Source organism: Podarcis liolepis (genome assembly GCF_965112155.1).
Source record: "Podarcis liolepis genome assembly, chromosome: 4".
NCBI lineage: Eukaryota > Metazoa > Chordata > Lepidosauria > Squamata > Lacertidae > Podarcis > Podarcis liolepis.
Window position 1 is genome coordinate 69,163,889 of NC_139558.1, and position 20,193 is coordinate 69,184,081.

General features: G+C 44.7%; 1 protein-coding gene across 1 annotated transcript in view; it reads right to left on the reverse strand.

The window, feature by feature from the left end:
• CD96 (CD96 molecule) overlaps positions 1-18,340 on the reverse strand; it is a 34,542-nt gene extending 16,202 nt beyond the window's left edge. Inside the window, exons 1-7 of the mRNA XM_083500698.1 lie at positions 18,099-18,340; positions 14,911-15,315; positions 4,961-5,007; positions 2,821-2,911; positions 2,091-2,264; positions 1,195-1,269; positions 619-699 (exon numbers count right to left, since the gene is read on the reverse strand). Of these exons, the coding sequence (XP_083356824.1) occupies positions 619-699; positions 1,195-1,269; positions 2,091-2,264; positions 2,821-2,911; positions 4,961-5,007; positions 14,911-15,315; positions 18,099-18,159 (934 nt within the window). The 5' untranslated portion in view covers positions 18,160-18,340. The remainder of the gene's footprint in view (positions 1-618; positions 700-1,194; positions 1,270-2,090; positions 2,265-2,820; positions 2,912-4,960; positions 5,008-14,910; positions 15,316-18,098) is intronic.
• Between the last annotated feature and the right edge of the window lie 1,853 nt (positions 18,341-20,193).

The window sequence follows — 20,193 nt, forward strand, 5'->3', positions numbered from 1 at the left end:
AGCCATTTGGCTGGAAAGAGGTCCTCAACCCGAGATCAGAACATTCTCCCTTCCTTACATGAGCAGTGTGTAAGAGCAGCTTGAGAACATATTTGCATACTTGATATATCTTTCGTCTTTCGAGGTGCGAATCAGACATTCCTGAATCCCTGCACAACACCGGACTGTAGGAAGCTGCTCTAGACTGAGTCAGAGCAGTGGTTTGCCTTACTCAGTAGTATCTGTTGGCTGACAATGGTTCTTCAGGTTTCTGGTTTTCATTGTTTCTAAGCTTTACCTGGAGATGGTAGGAATTACAGCCTAAGATTTCCTGCAGGCAAAGCACACACTCTACCACTGAGCTACCACCCTTTCCCCATCCTTAGGCTTTGAGGGGGAAACTTGATGCCACTTAGCCTAGGGGCATTGCATGGAGCATGTGGGTTCAATTTGCCATATTGAACTTTCCACATAAACAACAAATGTAGTGAGATGTTCTCCAGTTGGACCATCCTAGGTGGAATGGGATACATGTTGGAATAGCAATATCAGAGCTTGGTAAGTATTTTAATCATTTTTTGTTGGATGAATTTCTCAGAAAAGTGCAGAAAGTGATTCATACAGATAAACATAACTTACTGGTACTTTTTGTGAGGGAATCCAAAACTGGAGTAACCTGACTACTGGATTTTGAAGCTTCCATCGCCGTAGTCTGAAGCCCTGTTGAAAATAACAATAGTCTCAAATGTAGTGGATGAACTGTCTAATAATAGCTTAAGAACAACTTAGTACTAACCGACAGATTTGATTCTTCGTACGTTAAAACAATAGTAGGGTTTGTATGGTAGGGTAAGTCAAACTATGGTTAAGCAAGAATTCAAGAGTGCAAGAATGCAGGTTTCTCACTGGTCATTTTGCTACCTCACATGTGCTGTGCCATGGTTTGGCTTAGGATATTGACTGAACCTGGTCTTGTGGTTTAGCTCTTCCAGCTTAGTGAATATCTTTGCTTGTTAAATTCATTCTTCTTACAACAGAGCTTACAATGGAGCTTTAGTAACCTCCCAGAAACTTTATGGTTCTGTATTTAGGTGGGGAAACAACATCATGGTAGCTGAGAAAATGCTCTACCATTGCCACATTTACTCTCAGTATTTATGTGATTTTTGTGTGTGCAGGTTTTAAACAAAGCACAAAAATATAGACTTCACTTACTTTGTGTGGAGGTGTCCGAGACTGGAGTAACTTGAGTAACAGATTCTGAGAGTGGCAAAGATGTAGTCAGAAACCCTGTTGAAAATAACCATTGCAGTGAACAATCCAATAATAGGTTAATGACAACATCACAATAACTGAGAGTTTGATTGGATTCTTGATGTACCAACACAATACACACAAAACATGACTTTTCATCAATATTGCAGTGACCTTACAATGACAACACAGGCTAATCCCTGGAGGCCAATGTTTTAAGATGAGAATACAAATTTCTAAGTACTCTGTGGTGCTGGGCAACATAGTAGAGAGTGAAGTTTCATGTCTATTCTAAATAATTTCTAGATTATGAAAATATTGTAGAGAAAGTGAATAGAATTTTGAGGCCACAAAAATCTAGCAGCATTTTTTGCAAAACCATGTTTGCACTGACATTACAAACTTTTCTCCAACAAACGAAAACATTTTTATTTGCCCAGGCATTTTAAATTTGTTTTACTGCCTGAGCCTGCTTCATAGTATTGCTGCCTTTCAGGGTTTTTTTCCCCCTATAAAAGATGTGTGGTGTTGATGTGATGTATTATCATTTTTACTGTTGCTGTACACCACTGTGGATTCTGTCATAAATGTGGTTTAGAAATTTTATAAATAATACAAAAAAAATGTATTGCCTGCTGAATATGCATTAGTACTGAATATATACCAGCATATTCAACTGTTTTCTTAGCATGACTGAATTTATACCTTGAAAACATGTGCGCGGTGATTTATGGAATGAAGTGTTTTTCTTTTGTTTCTGCAGACTTCACATTGTCAAAGAGGCTTCAGTTAGATTGAGTTCATGCATATCATATGCTCTTTGGATTTCAGGTGGCTCATAACTTAATTTGACTTACCATAAGGGAGAACTATTTCTTCAGATGAAATGTCATTTCCAGGGAAAGGATACACAGACATGCATTTCAAAGCCTGATAAATGGATGGCCAAGTTGTACTTCGTATTGTCAACAGTGATCTCCTCTCATAAAAACCTCCCTCAAACTTTGCATCTTCTTTTTGTATGGATATTCCTTTGAAAAATAAGTAGAAATGAGATTGGTCTTTATTTATTCCTTTTTTAACCTTTAAAACTCAAAAAAACCTCAAACCAGCTAACAAGAAGGATAAACCCATAGCTCAGAGGTTTAGCACTGGGCCACAGTAAAGTGACAGAGCACCTGTTTTGCATGCAAAAGATCCTGGGTTAAATCTTGGTGCTTCCAGAAAGGGCTGACAAAGACTTCTGCCAGAAACCCTGGAAAGTCAATACTGAGCTTTCTGGAACAATGGTCTGACTTAGCTTAATGTGAACATCATTTCAGTGCCAGGTTAAATTGCACCTCTTCTCCCTGCTTTTGTGGAATTATGATAATGGAATCCTTACTGTTGTGTGTGCCTCTTTCTCTGTATTTTTGAGGAAGGTGGAGCATTAGTTTATCATTAAATGAGAGTTGTGTTCAGCATAAAAGCTGCTTTTCCTCCCACATAGATTATGAATGTTTACCTTCTCCTGCTCACAGAAAGAGTACTGTGCTCTCTGGTTACAGTGAATTTTTGAAATGCCATTTTAGATAATGTTTGCATTACCTCTGGATTTGTCCTTCAGTATCTCTCCATCCATGTACCACTGAAGGTCGGGCTTAGGAAATGCCTTCCTTACCACACAAGTAATATTAGCCTATTAGAAAATCAAAGGAAAACAAGTCAATAATGGCTTGGCTATAATGAACATTACATTGCAGAGTGATGTTGGATCTTTGTGTGGGATAATCAGCCTCACATAACCTGTCTTTTGTACTTATTTATTTACAGCACTTATGTGCTTATCTGCCAAGGTACCCAAGGTGGTTTACACTTTTAAAATACCCAAACAAATACATGTTATTAAATGTAAAGTTGCCCTGTGGTGGCGATGAGACTGTCCAACTGATGTTTTGTTTACCTGTCTCCCTCACTGCCTTCTTCCCTGAAGAAGTCCCAGTGTCCTTTAACCTGAGGGGGAGAGCAGTTTGACTGGAACAGGGACAGGTCTTTTCTTTTGCTTGCCCCCCTTGCTTTCTCCTTCTTCCCCCACAGGGAAGATGGTCTAAATCACCACAGTAAAGGTGCTATATCAATCAATAAATCAATAAGATGTTTAAATACTTCAGGGCAAGCTTTACAGAAACATTCAGTCTTTGATCCTCTGTCCCTATAATCACCCTGTACTTTTTGTACAGAGCTGCAGGTGTAATGAAACCACTAAAATATTATTGCTAAAATAGTTCAAAACATGAAGGAAAGGATAATCATAGCTGTGGCTCCATCTGGCATGGGTTTTGTCTAAAAGCAGAGAGGATGTGGTTTGGTACCCCGTAGACAGTGCTAAATATGAGGACACCGTGAGCAGACCACAAGAGTCTTATTCTCGATGCATACAATGCAAAATACTAAACTACCTAGAGAAAGATGAGCTGTTAAAAAAACGCTTTTACCTTCATAGATCTGCTCGTACCTGCAGAGTGTTTTGTTAACTGAAGTTTTAAACTGAATGTGATCTGAGGTGCAAAATATAGACAGGGACTTAACATTTCCAGCCGTTTTAGAAAGCTCAGAACTGTGGGTGGTTGCTGTATTTTTTACTGCCCCCCTGTTGACCATATAAATAATTTATTTCACTTTTCTCTGCGGGTATAAAACTGAGAACAAGAAACGCGATAGGAAGATGGACAGATATAGGAACAACAACACATGAGATTGAAATGACTCCTTAGGCTATCGAAGCAGGGATTATTTTAAAAGACGGACCTGTGTTTTCAAGCATATCAAACTTAGGGAAAATGTTATGATATGAAATGGGCCAAATAAAACATTTTATTTTAAAATAAAAATTATATATATATATATATATATATATATATATATATATATATATATATCTGGGATGTGTAGATTTTAAAATCTGAATTAGACAGGATAACTCCTGGAGCCTTCTTCGGGTGTTCTTCTTGCATGTAAATATATACAGTTACCAGTACAAAGCTTGGCTCCCATTACCAATCCCCTCTATGCATTGCCTGATAATGCATAGAGTGGATTGGTAATGGGCATGGTCTGCTCCTGAGATAATCTCATTCATAAGAAGGGAACGATATGGAGGGGAACGACATGGGCAACTGCCTTATACTGAATCAGAGCATTGGTCCATCTAGCTTTTCATTGTGTACATTGAAAGGCCTCAGCTCTCCAGGATTTCAGAGAGGGGACATTATGAGCCCTGGAGATGCTAGGAGTTGAACATAGTGCCTTCTGTATGCTTCCAACTCTATGATTCCATGATTCTATTCAAGGCAGCTGCTCCAGCACTGAGCTACAGCCCTTTCCCTGTAGTCAGGTAAATCCTGAAACAGGTTGCATGTGAACAAAGGACAAGGATGAGATAATGAGATAATGTGTTGTTCTTTTCTATTCTTTTATGCCACCTGCAGATGTCAAAGAACAAGTACTTCAAGCTAATGAGCATTCTGAATTCGTTCCTTCAAAGGTTCAATACTATCCAAGGGCCACATAATTAATAGGAGGAAATTCTGACTGGATGATTCCAAACTTGAGGGGGAAACGTTCCCAAATCAGTTGCCCTAGCTGGCTTGCTTGTGGCTGAATTCTCAATTTTGTCCCATTTGATTGGATGACTGGAGCAATAAAGCTATACACTAACTCATGCATTTGTACCTCTAAATTTACTAACCTCTCTTGTGAAACTTGCTTGGAGTCCAATAGAGATTTCTGGTTTCACTTGAGCACAGAAAGAAAATACACATTTATATTAGTTAGACAGCAGCCAAGTCAGCACTGCAAATTCTTACACAATAATCATTACTTTGCATTTATGAAACAGATTCAAATAGAAGAGGAGATGATGTTCAAGAACAGTACTACAGATACTAGGATCCATTCAACAGCCTAGCAATAGTTCAGTTATGGCTTTGGTTTCAACTCCCCACTGAGTACAGTTTCTTGGGGTAATGAGACTAGTTTCCTTATTTCTACTTCGCCAAAATCTGAAGGACAATTCACAGAGGCTTGACTGTTAAAATAACTTAAGACATTTTCTTCCCATTTCTTCCTATGCAGCCACCTGCATCCTTTCTCAATCTTGGGTTCCCAGATGTTGTTGGACTACAACTCCTATCTTCTCTATCTAGCAGGCCAGGGATAGCTGTATTCTGTTGTATTCTGAGTTGTATTCTGACAACATCTGGGGACCCAGGTTTATTGCAGATATTAATATTGCACAGCATGAAGAAATTGGATGCATAAAAATGGAATCATTTTGGAATATAAATATCCATAAGTATTATTCAAAGTTCTTCAAAAAACAGATACAAAACAATCAATGATACATCCAGAAATTTGTATAAAGCATATGCATATTCAAGCATAGGTTCTTCTTCTTAAATATATAACATAATTGTGATCAAATCAAAGATCAAAGCTCTGTTTCTTTCATATCCTGCATTAGTCTGCATCCAGCCTAAGGTTATGCAACTCCTGGAGAGGCATCTTATCATATCCTTTTCTCACTGTGCCAAAAGGCAAAGGCAACTACCTTTCAAAAAATGAAGATTTGCAAGTGAATACCTTGAACACGTGATCTAAGGTTAAACATTCATGTGAAGAGAACGTCAACAATTAATTATCAACCCAGCTAGAAGCTCAGAGAGCTCTTACTAGCTTAGCATATTCCAAAGAAATTTTCCAATGTTAAACCCTTAGCAACACACACACAGGCATTCTCTATTTCAGTGTGCAATTAAACAATTAACAAAGTTGAGCAACTAGAGGGTCAGGGAGGCTTTCTGAACAAGGTGAGGCAAGGCAGATGACTGCTGAGAAAGGATTTGCCACAAATTGGGCTTGGATCCTAAACCAAGATAATTTAAGGAAGTCCCCAGAAGGAAACTTTGCTGTCTTTTCTTTCCTCCCCTGAGCAGCCCCCTGAGCTATGTCCCACATTTTTCCCCCTCTGAGGAAGGTTATAGATTGGTGGCATCTGCTTGGTCAAAGGGTTCACTCCCCAGTATCTCCTGGTAGATCTGGGTAAATATCCCATGTCTGAGGACCTGCTGCAAGTGACCGCAGACAGTGCTAAGCAAGATGGAGCAATGATTGACTCAATATAAGACAACTATCTATGTTCCTCCATAGAGACTTTCTTAGGGTTGCAGACCGCAGCTAGTGGGAAGAGCTGACTGGAAGCTTTCATTCTGTGAACTCCCTTCAATTCACTTAGATTGGGGTCCAAGGCAATTTTCCATCAATGACGATGATCTATGGGCAAACTCAGATTGTACGAGTTGATGAAGCTGTCCTCAGAGCACCCCATCTCAAGCCCAGATGCCAAGCACTGGGCATTCCAGCACATGGATACTGAGGCTATTAAAACACTCCAGGTATCATAAGCCACTGGTACACCAGATCATCAGAGGATTTGGGATAATATCAAACATGCTCAGGATTGCAATGCTGTAGAGCAGAGCCAACAAAGGGATGCATTTCCTGAGACTTTATAAGGCAGGCATTACTCTCCCTCACATCGTTAGCATGCCTTTCTTCATTCAAACTCCTCAGTAGAAAATCTATTTATACAATTAGGATGCAACGAGTTGCAATGCCATCATTCTGTTATAGCAAGGACATTGGTAAATAGAATCCTGTTGCAAAGAGAACGGCCTGCTTGTAATTAATTTTTGGCTCCTCTGTGAATGTAGGCTTTGTACTGACGAGCACTGGACAGAATGTAACACAGGAGGGCGAAGAACTTGTGGTCCTCCAGATGTTAGAATCCTAGAACCATAGAATTGTCGAGTTGGAAGGGACCCCGACTCTACAATTGTTGGACTCTAGCTCCCATCAGACCTAGGAAGCATGGCCACTGATCGCAAACAATGGATGTTGCGGTCCAACATACACATGGCCACAGTTTCCCTGTCCCTGCAGTACAGCATTGCCACACAGTGGCCTTGTTTAAACCATACTATGGGGTTGGACAGGGACGCGGGTGGCGCTGTGGGTTAAACCACAGAGCCTGGGACTTGCCGATCAGAAGGTCGGCGGTTCGAATCCCCGCACCAGGTGAGCTCCTGTTGCTTGGTCCCTGCTCCTGCCAACCTAGCAGTTCAAAAGCACGTCAAAGTGCAAGTAGATAAATAGGTGCCGTTCCGGCGGGAAGGTAAACAGTGTTTCTGTGCGCTGCTCTAGTTCGCCAGAAGTGGCTTAGTCATGCTGGCCACATGACTTGGAAGCAGTACGCCGGCTCCCTCGGCCAATAAAGCGAGATGAGCGCCGCAACACCAAAGTCGGTCACAACTGGACCTAATGGTCAGGGATCCCTTTACCTATGGGGTTACCTAGATGACCTTTAAGTGCTTTCCAACTCTAGAATTCTATGATTCTATTCAAATGAGTTTAGATGAGTCTCAGGTTTGCATCACCTCCACCACCACCACCCCGCTTCACATCCTCTCTTCTTTTAGCATGGCTGCAAAAAGGCGAAGAGAAGTAATTGCTTCCTGTTTCAATGGACCGTGGTTTGGTTTTATGTCTGTTGCTCACCCAGCCTTGTTCCCGCAGTGCTGAATTGTGGTGTTTAGCATCATAGCCAAGGACAGTGTTTGCTAGAGAAAGAGCAGGCCAATTATATAGTCAACCAGTAAACACCTGAAATATACTCAGAGTCGCAAAGTGATTTCATGCTCTTTATTCAGCTCATAGTGGTGAGGAGGAATGAATGAAAGTCCCCTCACAGTATCTGCTTTATATACACTATTTACACAATGGGCTGCACATGATTGGCTAATTCCGGAATTCTACTGTAAGCCAATCAGGTTGTGGATTCACTTCTATCTGGAGCAGGATTGGGTGGTTCCTGCCAACCAATCATACTGCTGCATTGTTCTAGGACCAATCAGACTGCTGCATTCTGAATCCTATTGTTCTAGGACTAATCAGACTGCTGCAATTTGGATCCTATTGTTCTAGGACCAATCAGACTGCTTCAGTTTGGGTCCTATTCAACTCAGTACATAACACCCCTCCCCTCTAAGTTCCAGTCCTGCCCGGGAGGTCGCATTCATAGTCCTCAAGGTATGCCGGCGGCCTACGTGTGCGTTGCGGCCTGTGGTGTTCCCTGGTCCGGGCTCCAGGTTCTGGCTCGTGTTCCAAGGATGCTGGCTGTGATGGGCCTGTTTGGTCTGGCGCAACCGGCTCGCTCAGTCGTGGTTCTGGTTCCGGTGTCCTTTCGGCCTCACGGGTCCTCTCTGTATTTACTGATTCTGCCTCTCCTGCTGGCCCCTCCTGCTCTATGGGCCTCACTGCCCCGCTGTTCCCTTGGGACTCCTCTGACCTGTCCTCCTCCTGGGTTTCTCCCGGGAATCGTCACCGTATCTGGTCGCAGTGGCGGCGCCAGCATTGCCCCCCATCCGTTAGCACCTCGTACGACACTGGGCCAGTGACCCTGGTGACTGTGGCGGGTACCCATGCTGGGCCTGCCCCAAAATTCTTTGCGTACACTGGGTCCTGGGCCTTGAAGGTCCGGGGGTTCCTGCCTTCCCCCACCACTACCTCATCCTGAGCTCTATCGGGGTGAAGGCGGTCCAATCTGATTGCAAGGCGCCGACCCATTAGTAGTTCAGCGGGGCTCCGGCCAGTTGTTGAGCTGGGGGTGCTGTGCTGTGCTAGAAGAAATGTGGCAAGGCGGTACTCCCAGTCCCCTTGCGTCATGCGGCGAAGGGTGTCCTTGGTGGTCCGCACCATGCGTTCTGCTTGGCCATTGGTGGCAGGGTGGAACGGTGCCGAACGGATGTGGCGGATGGCGTTCTGTGCTGTGAAGGTTTGGAATTCTCCTGACGTAAATGCAGTCCCGTTGTCTGAGACGAGAGTGTCAGGGAGCCCGTGGGTTGCAAACAGCCTGCGTAGTGCCCGGATGGCTGCGGACGTGGAAGTGGACGGTACCAGTGCGACTTCCAGCCATTTGGTGTAGGAGTCCACCACTATGAAGAATGTTTTCCCCTGAAAGGGGCCAGCGAAATCCACATGCAGGCGTGACCATGGTGCTCGGGCGGACTCCCAGGACTGGACTGGGGCCCTTGGGGGATCTGGGCGGGATTCTTGGCAGGCCTGGCAGTGTTTGACCCAGGCCTCTATCTCTCCATCGATCCCCGGCCACCACACATAACTCCTGGCAAGGGCCTTCATTCTTACTACCCCTGGATGTGTCTCGTGTAGGGCTGTGAGGACCCTTTTGCGGAGGGGCTGGGGAACAATGACTCTGCTTCCCCATAACAGGCACCCCTTGTGGGCCGACAGTTCATGTTTGCGGGTTGTGTAGCCGGCGAATTCTGGCCCGGGGCTGCTGCTGGGCCATCCCCTCCACACCCAGTCCAGGACCCGGGAGATGACCCTATCTTTCTTGGAATGGTGTGCAACTTCTTGTGCCTGAATGGGGCGGTCGGGAAGCAGCTCCAGGCTCATAACCTCTTGTGCAGGTGCTGGGTCAGGGCCTGTTTCCGGCAGTGGTAGCCTGCTGAGGGCGTCCGCATGGCCCATCGCCTTCCCAGGTCGGTGAATCAGTGCATACTGGTAGCTGGCAAGGAAAATTGACCACCTGAGGACGCGAGGAGACAGCACTTGGGGGGTCTGCTTTTCGGGGGCAAACAAGCCAAGCAACGGCTTGTGGTCAGTCACCACGGTGAAGGGCCGCCCGTACAAGAAATCATGGAATTTTTTTACTCCCTTCACGATTGCCAGACCCTCCTTGTCAATTTGCGAGTAGTTCCGCTCGGTTGCGTTGAGTGTCTGGGAAAAGTACGCCACCGGTACCTCTCTTCCATCCGGGAGTTGGTGCCCCAGGACAGCGCCAATGCCATATGGTGAGGCGTCGCATGCTAGCACCACCGGCAGCCTCTCGTCGAAGTGTGCCAAGACAGAGTTTGAGACAAGCAAGTCCTTGACTGCCTGGAATGCGGCCTCCTGGCGCTGGCCCCACACCCAAGGGGCCCGCTTGTCCAGGAGTCTGTGTAGGGGCTCCGCTACCGCCGCCTTGTGGGGAAGGAAGGAATGGTAAAAGTTCAATAGTCCCAAGAAGGCCTGAAGTTCAGTCTTGCTCTTGGGCGCTGGGGCATCACAAATGGCCCGTACCTTGTCCCCAGTCGGGTGGACCCCTTCTGCGTCCACCATAAATCCCAGAAAGTCCACCTGAGGCACTCCTAGTAGACATTTTTCCCGCTTCACCTTGAGACCCGCCGTCTGGAAACGGTGCAGAACGGTGCGGAGGCGGTCCTCAAACTCCTCTGGTGTGGGCCCGGCAATCAACACATCATCGAAGAAGGGGGTGACACCAGGAATCCCTTTGAGGAGAGAGTCCATTAGATTCTGGAATATGCCTGGTGCCACGCTGACCCCGAATTGCAGCCGCTTTACCCTGAACGCTCCTCTGTGCGTCACAATCGTCTGTGCCTCTGCTGTGGCCTCATCTACTGGCAGCTGTTGATATGCTTGGGCCAAGTCCAGCTTGCCAAAAATTTTCGACCCAGCCAGGGTGGCAAGGACATGGCTGACCACTGGCACTGGGTATGCGTGGGCCGTGAGGGCCTTGTTTATGGTACATTTGTAGTCTGCGCAGATGCGGACCGAACCATTAGGCTTGACGGGTGTGACGATTGGAGTTTCCCAGGGGGCATTAGGCACCGGCTCCAGCACTCCTTGCTCCACGATTCAGTCCAATTCCTCGTCTATACGGGGTTTCAAGGCGAACGGGACCCGGCGGGCCTTGAGCCTGACCGGTCGTACTGCGGGGTCAAGCTGTAGCGCAATGGGGGCCCCCGTATACTGTCCCAATTTCCCATCGAAAACCCCTGGAAATTCCTTGCATATGGCTTCCACGTCCACTTGTAAGCTAGTGTGGTTCACCCCGGTGACAGCTAGCCCCAGTGGTCCAAACCATGCCAATCCCAGTAAGCTAATGTAGGGGCCCTTGACCACAAGCAAGTCCAGTTGCCGCGTCCGCCCTCGGTATTGCACCCTGAAGGTCCCCACCCCCATTGTGGGGACCTTACGTTTCTGGAAGTCCCAGAGGGTGAATGGGGCCGGCCTGAGTTTGGGACCCCCAGTAGGACACAGTTTCCTTAAGGTCTTTGCCGAGATTATGGATAGAGTTGAACCCGTGTCAAGCTCCATGCGGCATGGGGCCCCCTCTATCTGTACCTCTACATAAATTTTCTCTACGTTGGGGTGGGGCAACTGGTATACCTGGCAGTCCGTGAGCTCCGTCGAGTTGCCTTGGTGCGTTGGGCCCCGGGACCTGGGGCTCTTGGGTTGGTCATCTGATGCCTGGTGTCGGGTGGGCCGAGCCCGACACACCCGGGCGATGTGTCCCGATTTTCTGCACTGCCTGCACTCTGCGTTGCGGAAACGGCAGGTCCTCCTCTCGTGACTCTCCCCGCAGCTTGCGCAGTTTCCTCCTTCTCGTCGAGACAGCTGTGGTCTGTGCGCTGCTTGAGTGCGCTGCTGTACTCGGTGCACCTCCTCCCTGTCAGATCCTGAGTCGTCGGTGAGGTCTTCATGGTGGACCCTCGGTTGGGGTGGCAGGCTCGGCCGTGCCTCTTGTGTCGACCTCTCGGCAGCTTCCGTTGCCAGGGCCTCCTCCAGAGCGACCTGGAACGTTAGGTCCTTCTTAGCGTAGAGGCGTCGTTGCAGCTTCTCATCCTTCAGGCCACCGACGAGGCGGTCACGAAGCATGTTCTCCAGCTCTGAGAAGTTGCAGAACCGGGCGGCTTGGCGGAGAGAGGTCACAAACCCAGTTATGGTTTCCCCAGGGGCTTGTCACTTTGCGTAGAAGGCATTTCGACGAGCCACCACTGAGGGCTGCGGTGAAAAGTGCCCCTTCAGCTGTTCCATTATTGTTTTGTATGGAACAGTAGCGACGTCTTCAGGCGCAAGGAGAGCCCGGGCGATTTCAAACGTCTCCTCTCCGCAGACACTGAAGAATATCGCCCTCTTCTTGGCGTCTTCTTCGTCGGTGACCCCTTTGGCTTCTAGGAGGAAGGTGAAACGGGAGGCGTACGCTTCCCAGTCTCCAGATGCTGGGTTGAATGGCGAGAAGCTGCTGTTGGCTGCCATTCTGAGTTCCTTGTGTCCCGGAGCTGAAGCCTGGATACACGGTGCGCGGCAGCGGTGCGGCAGGTGGCGGTGCTGCGGTGCTGTGTGTGGCAGTCAGCTCAGCGGGATCCCACCTTCGTCGCCAGTGAAATATACTCAGAGTCGCAAAGTGATTTCATGCTCTTTATTCAGCTCATAGTGGTGAGGAGGAATGAATGAAAGTCCCCTCACAGTATCTGCTTTATATACACTATTTACACAATGGGCTGCACATGATTGGCTAATTCCGGAATTCTACTGTAAGCCAATCAGGTTGTGGATTCACTTCTATCTGGAGCAGGATTGGGTGGTTCCTGCCAACCAATCATACTGCTGCATTGTTCTAGGACCAATCAGACTGCTGCATTCTGAATCCTATTGTTCTAGGACTAATCAGACTGCTGCAATTTGGATCCTATTGTTCTAGGACCAATCAGACTGCTTCAGTTTGGGTCCTATTCAACTCAGTACATAACAACACCCCAAGCGGATGAATGCAAAAAATGCAGACCAGGTGGTTTAAATTAAGGTCAGGAAGAGGTTGGTTAAGTAGCTGAATATTTTGCAGCTCCCAGAGCTGCTCTCTGCATTCTCACAATGCTGCGTCAACAGTCTTATTGTGTCATCCTTCCTTTGATCCAGTTCTGCAGTAACACTCATTGCCTCCACTTTGGTCCTCCACGTCTGCCAATTATCCTTCCCCAGTGACTTGGGTTGGGCTTTGTTCCCTCCAGATGGGTTTGTTTTACTTTGAAGTGAAGTTATGTTTTCTTAATGACTAATATCCTTCATCCCCCAACTCTGTTTCTGAGCATCTTCTAACCCAGTTGGGTGAAAAGACAAATTTTGCAGGATGTTGGGGTTTGTCTGTTTTCTTGCTAGCTATTGTTTTGTACTCTCAACCAGGGAATGCAGCAGACAGCAAGGGCTAGTGCTGTTATATGGAAGAGAGGAAATATAAACTAAACAGTCTGTCTGACTTTTGTCCAGTAGTTAGTGATAATGCTGGGGTGGGTGGTCACACTTCTGTAAGAAGTGAAGAGCAAAGCTTGAAAAGGGCAGCATCAGGAGCAAACACAAATCTATCTCAAACAATCCATCCATTCCACTAGGTGCTCTATCCATTTGACCAGATCATCTTTATGGTCTTGGATTTTTTCTTATCTATCAAGTTGTCAATGGCAGATAAAAACCCTGAACTATGTATGATCAGTGTGCCTGTCACAATCAAAACTGCATTTATCAGTCCAGTTAGTCCTGCCTCCAATACTCGGTGACCTTCAGGTTTCCTTCCAAGTCTATAATTCTATGATTATCAGAACAAACAAGTCCTGTCCCTTGTTTTCCATGCATGCCTGCAGCAGGACAGTCTGCAAGAAGGGAGCTTGTACAGTAAATCCTTGCTTGCTATGATCCTGCCTCCAACCTTTGGCAAGCATCCTTATTCAAATGCTCGTAACCTCCCTAGACTCATATAGACATGCTCTAGGAAGTTTCTTTCCACAGAAAAATTATAATCCACATATTAAACTACATATCAAGGAGAGGTGTCGACTCTGTCCTAGACCCTGACATGTTAGTTTTCCATATGCAAGAATGTCACTCCTCTCCTCAGTGGAGAGCATTTTGTTATAGAAACCATCACCAGACATAGACTTATCTAATCAATGAGAACTGGGACTAAGGGCTCATGAAGACTGCCACTTGCCCCTGGGAAAACCCAATCTTTACCGCTGAATCGGAGCAAACAGCAATGGGGTTTTCTGCAGATTGACATTTGCTCTGATTCAGTGCTAAAGAGCAGGTTTTCCTGGGGGAAGTGGTGCTTTCTAGACATGGCACAAGCGGGTGTGTGGGCAACCCGATATTTCAGGAGAATGGTAAATTCACATTATGGCAACCTTTCCAGCATCTGAAGTATTCTATATTCCTTTCACTCTTCATCTCAGCTTTCATCTATGATTCCCTAACACAGATGCTCAATCAAATTCTGATTGCCATTGGAGCTCCTGCTCCAGATCTCACAGCCATGTGAGGAAAGGCAGGTGTCAATTTGGATTAGGGCTGTTGCTGCTGGGCTGCCCACCCAAGCATGGTGTGACAGGTCACTTCTTTGTGGGCACCAGGCAGAGATGTGGCTTTTTAGTAAAACATTTTGCTGATGAAATAACTTTTGGGCTGCCTCAGCTTGCATTTATGTTGATGACTGCTGGATTTGTCAATTAGAGTTTTATTGCACTGGTAAAACAAACATTATTGATTTTACACAGCACGATTATTTAATCTGTTGGCTGCGGAGCAGAATTTTAAAAAAAAACTTGCCGTTTTACTGTTTCTGCCCTGAATGGAATGTAAACTGAAGCACATTACTTGCAACAGGAACACGGTCAGTCGAGCAGCAATGTAAATGCATTATCTGGAGTCACTGCGAAAGAGATACTGTTTAAAAGATTATAATGCCCCTCATTAAAAACAAATCTTAATGTGTCAATTACTGCTTACCACTGTTCTTAACAACAAGACTGATTTCTGAGCGGCTCATTCCAGTTGGATATGTAGCAAAGTTGCACTCATACAAGCCAGACATTTCCAGACTCACATTCTTCAGCTGCAGAATCCATTGACTGCATTCTATGTTGCTGGCTGTAATATCAGTGTGGCCACCCAGGCAATTGTGGACATCCTTCCTGAAACTTACAGAGTAGTTGTAAGCCTTTTCATGGTATCGTGTGCCATAGGTAGGGTGGTATACAGCTATCTTTCTCGGACGACCATCCTGAATCTTTGTCCACTGCATTTGTGTTACATAGATACCCTTTTCCTTCGGGATGCTACATGATAGAGTCACATTGCTGCCAGGCAAACCATAGACAGTTTTCCCGTCCTGAAGGATGATGTTAGACTGGGCTGCAAGAGAACACAAATGCACACAGTGTCATTTTCACATGCTCTATATCCTCATGTTCATAATTCCTAGGCTCCCACCACACACCTGGCAGTAGAATATGGGGAAACTGGCATGAGCAATGTGATGGAGATAGTGGTGCAAAAACAGTGGTTCTCAAAGGGTGTGGCCTGGTGTGGCAGGAGACGCTGACAAATGTGGCATGAGATTCAAGGGCAATCAATATTATATTTGGGAATGATCCATGTTATTACATAGCTGCATTATTTTATACCTTCTGGATGTCCCACAAACATTATAAATTAGCTGTGTTCTATGTTATAAGTGTAGCACTGCTAGGAGTTGTCTCTTTTTGTTTTCCATTGTATTTGTTTTCAATAAAAAAATGGAATGGCACGAGCAAATTTTTATTCTGAAAGTATGGCCTAGAGAAAAAAGGCTAAAAGATTGGCCCCCACAGCCCTTTTCTACCTGTGTAGAATGCTTCAATGCTGGAAGAGTCTTTTTGCCTGCTATCACACCTCAGAAAGCCAAGAGATCTGGGGACCCCTTCTTATGTGCACATAAGGTAAAGGTAAAGGTAAAGGTAAAGGGACCCCTGACCATTAGGTCCAGTCATGGCCGACTTTGGGGTTGCGGCACTCATCTTGCTTTATTGGCCGAGGGAGCCGGCGTACAGCTTCCGGGTCATGTGGCCAGCATGACTAAGCCACTTCTGGCGAACTAGAGCAGCGCACATAAACACCGTTTGCCTTCCCGCCAGAAGGTGTCCTGGGCATGCTTGCAAATGGTGGTGGGCCAAGGTAGCCTGGGCTGGTAAGGGATGGGGGTTTGAGGGAGTGTCCCCGATTTGGGACAGAAAATGTTGGGAGCATATTCCCGTGTGAGAAGAGATTGCATGGGTTTTTATGAGATGGTGCAGGGGTCAAGTGAAGAGCTTTATCTAGGACCTACAATCATAGTATCCTGGCCTTTAAACGCTGTGTGAGTACGCCTTAAGAGACTTTTTAGAATAAAGAGCAAGAGTATATATTTCTCTAACGAGGAACAAAAAGCAGTATAAACAGCCCAGGGATCTCAATTCAGCATCTTGCATTCAGGAAGCTGCTTCACTTTTGAGAGAATTCTACACAGGAAATTCTTCCTGAGAATTATGCTTAAGAGCATGCATGAAGATCAAAGTGCAACATCAACAGGGAATTAGGAATAAATATTTTAATACTTAACTTTTATTAACAGTCCTTTTATCTCAGAACGTGCTGCAACTCTTAAGTATCTGTATCTTTCAAGTTGTCATGAGGGGTCTATTATCAGGCCAAAGTTGTTAAGTATGGGCTGACTCTAGTTTGACTGTCTGGTCTGCATTTAGGTTTATAATCCTAGCCAGAGAGATTCAGCTGCTTGCCCTATCTGATAGGATCAAGTCTATCCATGAGACTCGCTGAACCAGCACAGGAGCACTTAGGGAGAACCAGTAGATAGAACTACGGTAGCACCACAGCCATTTTGCTTATATTGGTTTTTGGCACATCCTACCATAGCGGTAGGGATAGGGGAGAAACTTGATTCCATTCACTTTTAAAGGCAAACCTACACAATTTGCCCTTTCTAAAGCATTACACAAAGCAAAGCAGCCAATTTTCTAAATTCACATTTCTCTAAATTCAGCACTGTGGTTCTTCAGTCAAGCAATGTGTAGCATACACTAGGCTGAAGCCCACATAAAATGCATTACCAAAAAAACACACACCATACAAAATGCATTATATTAGGGAGGAAAATTGCTTTTAAAAAATGTATATTGTAGGCAAAACTGCATACAGCTTCTCCCGTCTGCAAACATGCCCATAGGCTCCAAAAAGGTTGGCGACCCCTGTCCTACCAGGATATTCCAGCAGCAGACTTAGGGCACCAAGCTGAAGAGATGCAAAATAATAATAATAATAATAATAATAATAATAATAATAATAATAATAATAATAATAATATCTATATTTATACAGGTACCTACTGAGAAGATCCATTAAAAAGAAACTGTACTAAAAGGAATTATTGTGAAAATAAGAAATATTTGGGAGGGTGACCAAATTTTGTTTTCACTCAGGACACCATATTGCCAAAGTCTGCCCATGGATATTCTCTTAAGCCCCACGTGAAGGAAAAGCTGCATAAGATCACTACAATTTGTGATCAACTAATTCGTGATCGATTCGTGTACAACTAACACCCTTACTTCTGAAATGTTGCAACAGAGTGTGGAACCTGCGGCCCTCTAAATGTTATTGAGCTAAAACTCTTATATCACTGACCAGTGGCCGTGATGGCTGTGGCTTATGGGAGCTGGGATCAAGTATCATCTGCAAGATGCTTCTTGTTTTCCCATTCCCTATGTTACATTCTCTTTAGTGCAAAGTCCACATTGACAGAGGTTCCAAAAACCAGAGAAAAACAGACAACCCAGCACTTTCCTTCAGAAATGAAATTACAGCTTATTCTTGAATTCTTATTAATAAATAGTAAGAATATTTTAACCACATCATTATTAGCAAACTCCCCTTGAAAATACAGTTATGGTAAGAACCAAAATAATTGTTCTGCAATGTCAGCCTAATGCAGTACTTCATATCCAAAAGTGACTTTTCGGAAGTCCCCAAGATATACGACCATGGCTATAGAGCTTGAAGGAGACACCACATAATTGACTTGGGTCCTCACCCTCAGCTCAGGCATGCAACAGATTTATCCACCTAACAGGAAGAGGTTTCTTTAAAGAAAATGAACTTACCATTGATCAAGTGTGTGAGGATGAACAAATAATGCACCTGAAACTGCCATCTCCTCTCCATCTTTACCTCACGTTGCTAAGAAAAATTATTTTTAAAGAAAGAGTAACAACACATTCAGATGTCTCTCAAAGAAGATAAAATGTTCTGTCCGTGGTTAGATATACAACAGAAGGACTTTTCTACTATTTGCATGATGAGTTCTGCTTTTCATGCTTTCTTTCTCACATCTCTGAGAGGAAATAGATGCTTACAGGAAACCACTGTGTTTAGGGTTTTTTTATTTGAATAAACGTATGTTCATATGCAGTTTGCCAGGAAGAAGGAGGAGGAGGAGGAGGAGGAGGAGTAGAAGAAAATGAAACAGCGTATGATAAGAAAACTTGCCCCTATTTCCAAAATATTTTTGGTCATGTTTAGCTGGAGTTTTCAGCTCTAAATAAAACAGTTTGACCTGACAATGGACATTATTATTATTGACTTACCGGTAATTTGTATAGTGCCCTTCACCCAAAGATCTCAGGGTGGTTTATAGCATATAAATGCTAGATGAGAGCCAGTGTGGTGTAGTGGTTAAGAGCGGTGGACTCCTAATCTGGGGAACCGGGTTCGTGTCTCCGCTCCTCCACATGCAGCTGCTGGGTGACCTTGGGACAGTCACACTTCTTTGAGGTCTCTCAGCCCCACTCACCTCACAGAGTGTTTGTTGTGGGGGAGGAAGAGAAAGGAGATTATTAGCCGCTTTGAGACTCCTTAGGGTAGTGATAAAGCAGGATATCAAATCCAAACTCTTCTTCTTCTACTTCTTCTAGATAAAAACACAAAATACATATTACAAACAAGAACAAAACAAACCAATAACACCTTCCGGTTCCCTGGGAGAACATGAAGCCATTAGTGACATATGTATATCTCATGTGGTGTTAGAGCAAATGCTTGTTCTTTCCCCTTTTATATTATAGCAGGAGTTGTCATCCTAATACCTGTGGGCACTATTGTGACTGCCAAAGGTCTAAATAAATAGCCGCTCAAAAATCCACAATACACAAAGGTCCATTTGCACTTCCTATTCGGCCCATGTTTGCAGCAACTCAGTCTTTCCTACATTGAATACACACCCTTAAGTACACCCATATTTTACTGGATGCTACGATCGCACACCCACCGCCCAATCTGTACTGAACAGGAGTGCTGTAAGTAGGACCAGAACCACTGTAACACAGTGCCCCCAGTTCCCATCCCACAGAGCCAAACCAGGAGGGAAACATGGTCAGCGACACCAAAAGCCATAAAGAGATCAAGAAGCAGGATCAAAGTCACATTCCCCTTGTCCCTCTCTTTGTAAATGTCATCCATCAGGGTGACCAAGGGTGATTCGCTCCCAGAGCCAGGCCTGAACCTGGTGCCGTTGATGAGAGATGCTCACCTAAAGCTCACATCCTTTGCTGGTGGGGAAAAGGTGTGTGCGTGTCTGTGACTGCTGATGGCATTACTGTAGTATAGATGATATTTGAAAAACAAGAGGGTTGTGACAAAGATTCTTAGCAAATGCACACGCATTTATGGTGTGAAAAGAATAGAGTGCATAAAGGTTTTGAAAACCACATCTTTAGAGGATCATTGATGGAAGTTTGGAATAGGTATAAAAATTTACTAGAGTTTAAAACTCCATACTGGTTATCACCATTGGAGATAATGAGTGTGGAAAAGATCAATATCACAGGGAGATTGATTACTTACGAGAATTTGATAATTAAAGAAGGTAATAAATTGAAATTGAGACCATATGAAGAAGTTAAAGAAAACGTAAATGATTGGTTGCACTACTTTCAGTTAAATGCAATGTTCAAAAAAGAGTTGTCAGAAAGAGGTTTTCAGGAAAAGAAATCTAGGTTTCATCAAGAAATTTTGGATAATGATGTTATCAAAAATATATAAATTATTACTTGAGTGGCATACAAAGGACGAGGAAGTTAAATCAGTTATGATTTAGTGGGCTAAAGATTTTGGTTATAATATACAATTTGATGAGTGGATAAAATTGTGGAAAGAAGGAATGAAATTCACTGCATGCACTACAATAAAAGAAAATGTTAT